The sequence below is a fragment of the Gymnodraco acuticeps genome, unplaced genomic scaffold (genome assembly GCF_902827175.1).
Source record: "Gymnodraco acuticeps unplaced genomic scaffold, fGymAcu1.1, whole genome shotgun sequence".
Taxonomy (NCBI): domain Eukaryota; kingdom Metazoa; phylum Chordata; class Actinopteri; order Perciformes; family Bathydraconidae; genus Gymnodraco; species Gymnodraco acuticeps.
The window spans coordinates 38,930-43,893 of record NW_022991657.1 but is presented as its reverse complement, the minus strand read 5'-3'; the positions used below and the strand labels follow the sequence as shown (position 1 = coordinate 43,893).

General features: G+C 42.8%; 1 protein-coding gene across 1 annotated transcript; it reads left to right on the top strand.

Moving 5' to 3' along the window:
• The first annotated feature begins 221 nt into the window (after positions 1–221).
• Positions 222–4,435, top strand: LOC117534389 (transient receptor potential cation channel subfamily M member 1-like). Its single transcript, XM_034198573.1, has 4 exons — positions 222–444; positions 942–1,066; positions 2,117–2,288; positions 4,311–4,435. The coding sequence occupies exons 1-4, from the start codon at positions 222–224 to the stop codon at positions 4,433–4,435; spliced, it is 645 nt and encodes a 214-aa protein (XP_034054464.1).
• The last annotated feature ends 529 nt before the right edge of the window (positions 4,436–4,964 follow it).

The following is a 4,964-nucleotide window of genomic DNA, read 5'->3' as shown; positions in this document are numbered from 1 at the left end:
TGACGAGCCTGCCGAGATGTGAGAGGACAGAGAGAGTCCAGAGAGGATGAGAGAGTAGAGAGGATTGTTTATATATCACACATTAACATTATATATCATACATTAACATTATATATCATTATATATCACACATTAACATTATATATCATACATTATCATTATATATCATATGATATACATATAGGTATTATAAAACATGATATATCATATTAAGACACTTAATGTTCCAGTACATCCGGGTGTCGTACGACTCGAAGGCGGACTCGCTGCTGCACCTGATGGTGAAGGACTGGGAGCTGGAGCTCCCCACCCTCCTCATCTCCGTTCACGGGGGCCTGCAGAACTTCGAGCTGCCCCCAAAACTGAAACAGGTTTTTGGGAAAGGCCTGATCAAAGCGGCGGTGACCACTGGAGCTTGGATCTTCACCGGGGGGGTCAGCACGGGTAACAAAGCGCTCCTCACTTCTATTGCCTCTAAAGGTGCAGGGTTAGAGGGAGGGGTTTGAAATGTTGGTTCATACGGTCCTGCAGCTAACAGGATGTCCGGGGTTCTCCTTAGAGAGCTTCAGGGATTCAGTTTGGTACAGGCTCGGTTCAGACCCAGGTGCTGTTCGGTGGGATGCAAATAGGGGGGGTGCACACTTTACTCTGAGAATAATGCAAACATAAAATCAGTTTAATTGATGCGTCACATGTTTTGTGAAGTGCTGTATCTGCTGCATGAACTGATCACCTGCATCAGATCCTGCACTGAAACCAGGACCCAGACCCCAATCTGAGGACATTTCTACATCTGAATGTTCATATATTTCAGCTCTCTTTTACATATTTCAGTCTAACGTTGTGATGGCCAGAAATAAATAGAATCCTCTCCGGGTGAAGGTACAGTTGAGATTACCTTTATAAACTCTTCATGAACTCCCAGCTGATCTGTTTTTCAGGAGTGATCCGTCACGTGGGGGATGCTCTCAAAGACCACTCGTCAAAGTCCAGAGGGAAGGTCTGCGCCATCGGCATCGCCCCGTGGGGAATCATCGAGAACAAGGAGGACCTCATCGGGAGAGACGTGAGATCATATCAACACGCCGACATTTAGAAATACACAATACCACACGGCAGGATGATACCATACCATAGTACTTTACCGTCAGATCTAGACTGAAGTTTTCCTGGCAGCTTAAGATAGATAGATAGATAGATAGAGCCACCATCCCATTTAGGAAAAGCGCATTCATCCAGGCTGTCTTTTCATTCCACGCATCCCATCAATGGAATTCAATACCACAACCAATAAGAGAATCCTCATCCTACTACTCATTCAAGCACAGTATTCAAAAGTGGCTCATTAATAATCAACAGTGTCAGCACTGATGTGTGGGTGTAGGTGTGTGTCTGAGTGTGTATGTGAATGTTTTATTTATTATCATGATTGCTCTTATCTGTATTCAGTGATGTCATCTATTGTAAATGTGTAAAATGGTATAACAATGTCGTGGTATTTTCATCATTGCTTTTAGGATGTCTATCACCATCTGGCAAAGGGACTATCGGTGAAAACTAGCCTTTGGCTAATTCGAGTACTTTTACATGTTGTTAATATGTTGATTAATGTACACTGTCCCTTGTTTTGTTGCACTTATATACTAATAAAGGGCTGGCTTATCTGAAGCCAGTTGAGTAGCACTTAAAATGTTTTAGCTCTATGAAACCTGATGTACTTTATGATTCTGTTTTCTTCAAGTTTGTATCTTGTTGGTCGAACGCACTTAACCCTAACCCTATTATATATTTATCCAAAGCGACGCACACACCCTTCAGTACAAAAGACTCAATGCCAACAGGAGCAGGGCGGGGGGAGGTTCAGTATCCTGTCCAAAGACACTTGTTGACTGGAGTCAAACCACTGACGCTCTGATTGGTCCATCAGATCTATTTTACTTCCTGATTACATTTTACGTTAGGAATATTCTCTGTTGCACTGTTGCAGGCAACATTAGCTGCTACACAGACCTCACTAAAGCCTTTGAATCTTGAATACAGCGCATCAGTGAATCTCCGGTATCTGTGCACGCTACAGAAAGCTCTGCTGGTTCTTCACTCTGAACCCTTTTTGCAGGTGACCCGGCCCTATACGACCATGTCCAACCCGCTCAGCAAGCTGTCGGTTCTGAACAGTAGCCACTCCCACTTCCTCCTGGCTGACAACGGGACGCACGGGAAGTACGGCGCCGAGGTGCGCCTCCGCCGGCAGCTGGAGAAACACATCGCTCTGCAGAAGATCAACACTCGTGAGTCCCACGTTAGCTCAATGCTAAAACAACTTCTCCTACACTGAGATAACTTACATCTGTTAAAATGTATGCAGTACAGTTAGTGACTAACTTACAATACTTGTATAATACATGTAGTCCTGAGCCAGGACAGACTAGCCATGGAGAAGTGATTAGGAAAGACAGAGGATGTTCTCTTATCTCTATAGAGAGCTGCAGGGTGTGGGGTTTCTCTGTTGGACTCTGAAGGCAGCATCTCCCTGGTCCAATGGGATTTCTCAATATGATTTTGGATTATGTCAAACGATCATGTGACCAGTGGGTTTCCCTTTGACATCCTATGCCTGAAGCTGTGTAAGGCAGGGACAGCAAAGGGAGGCCCAGCCGTCACTACCTTCAGCTCTAGAGCAGTGGTTCCCAAACGGTGTGCCGCGGCACACTGGTGTGCCGTGAGGCAAGTCCGGGTGTGCCGTGGGATTTTGTGACAACCATACATTATTATTGCAATATACAACTACACAAAAATAATTATTTTTTAATTTACTATATCAGTACTTTGTAGGTTTATATGTACGTAATCTGCGCGACTTGCGCGTCCACATCTCCACGTGCAGTGCTGCATAAACATGGCTGAGTCAGCGATAACTCTCGAGGGGTGAAGGTATGCCCATTACTTTGAGTTTGTCCGAAGAATAGACAGGAATGTGACGGTGAGGTGCAAACTGTGTCCAGGCCAGAAGCTGTTATCCACTGCTGGAAACACCACGTGGTCAAACCTCAACACACACCTGCAAAGAACACATGCTAAGGTGAAGCTACCGCACACGTTATGTGTTGTTTGTTTATATCACGCAGTCTGTTCTTCTTCTCTGTCTTCCGGTTGTTGCCTGTTTTTAATGACAAATACACACTACCGCCGCCTGCTGGTAAGGACAGTTATTGCCACTCACGCATGCGCAGTTCGTACATGCTCAGCGAGTAAAGTAACGAGTTACTTTATGTAGATAGTAACGAAGTAGTGTAATATATTGCTTTTTTTAAAGTAATACATTTATAATTTATAATGTGTAGTTCAGGACCATGCAATGCAGCTTCCTTGCATTGACAGTTCTCTGTGCTGAGTTTCTGCTGAGTGTCCTTTGCCTCATTTGTAATGTTGTGACCTGTCTGGTTTAAATTAGTGTGTTGCTGCTTTGATGAAGCCTAATTTGATAAAGTTTCAAATTAATTTCTGAAATATTTCGTTAATAAATATTTCATGAGTAATATAGTTGTCTTTGTCACATTTTATTTGGCATTAGTAAATAATTATCCACATTTACAGATATTTGACATGATATGAGTGATAACACGTGTTATAAGGGCTATTTTGCACAATAGGTGTGCCTTGAGATTTTTACTTGTCCTTTGGTGTGCCTTGGGCACAAAGAGTTTGGGAACCACTGCTCTATATATATATATGTTCATTGGCTTTGCACTTTGCACACTACCTGAGACAGACAGTTATAGCTCTGAAATCCAGTGTGTTTGGTGTCAGTTTCACATAAGCTGTGTTGGTTTCCTGAGGGAAGGTAAACATTTTACCGGAGAGATCTACAAAAAAATAAAAATAAAGGTTAAATGTTTGTGAAAGTTTTACAATACAGACATACATTATTGCGCACATACTGTAGTGACCTAATAAATGGCCTGTTTGAAAAAAAGGTTTTGTGTGGTAACAACCCCAATGTCCAGTTGAAATATTATAATAGGTTTTTAAGGTTAAAGAGCTTACGAAATGAAGGACAACACTATTCTTATTAGGATAATAAATACTGTTATTAATGGGAAATCATTTGTCATTGATGACAATATGCCCGCTGTATTTATAAATCGTGATTTATTACAACTTTCCATGCTCGCTTCCGATGTTACACGACCGCTCCGGACCAAACGGCTTTCGCCGGTTAGTTACGTCACGCACGTCACGAGTAGAACCCTTTTTGAATAATACACTTACTATATGGCTGATGTCGGACTCTGGCTTGGATATTTCGACAGAATCGAGTGACAGTGAGTCGTCAATAGACTCGGTGCACTTTCAAGAAGAGGAGGATTTTATTGAAGAGGATGCTGGTGTGGAGTCTAACGTGGTGGAACCATACCAGTTTGAGCCACAGTATTAAAGTAGCGGTAGAGATACAGACGGGAGCGAAAATGGGGACGATGATCCTGGATTTGGCGGAGATCCGGTGCGGCAACAAAACACAGACTGGTAGGCTATATACATTTGACTTTAATTCATAGAGAATTACTAGTCGTAAATATAATATGCCCACGGCTGTGATTGACAACCTGGACAGCCAGTCAGAAGCTAGAATGCCAACCTAGAGAGCCAATCAGAACCTAGAACGGGCTGCAGGGCTGGCCAGACTATTATATTGTGCATAAAGTTAGATGCATTAGGATGCTAAACTTTTTCATGACGGTTTTGGGTGGACCTCTGACGCGGGCCTCGCTCTCTCCCGGCCCAGCCCCTTCAGTTAATGTATTAGCCTACTTTCAAAAACATAAGATTGACAATTGACAATAGCTCCGTAGTCTGTATTCTATCTATATGGCGCTGGTCTGTAGGCCTATGCAATACAGTGTCAATGTAACTGCTTACATTACATTACATTACATTGCATTTAGCTGACGCTTTTGTCCAAAGCG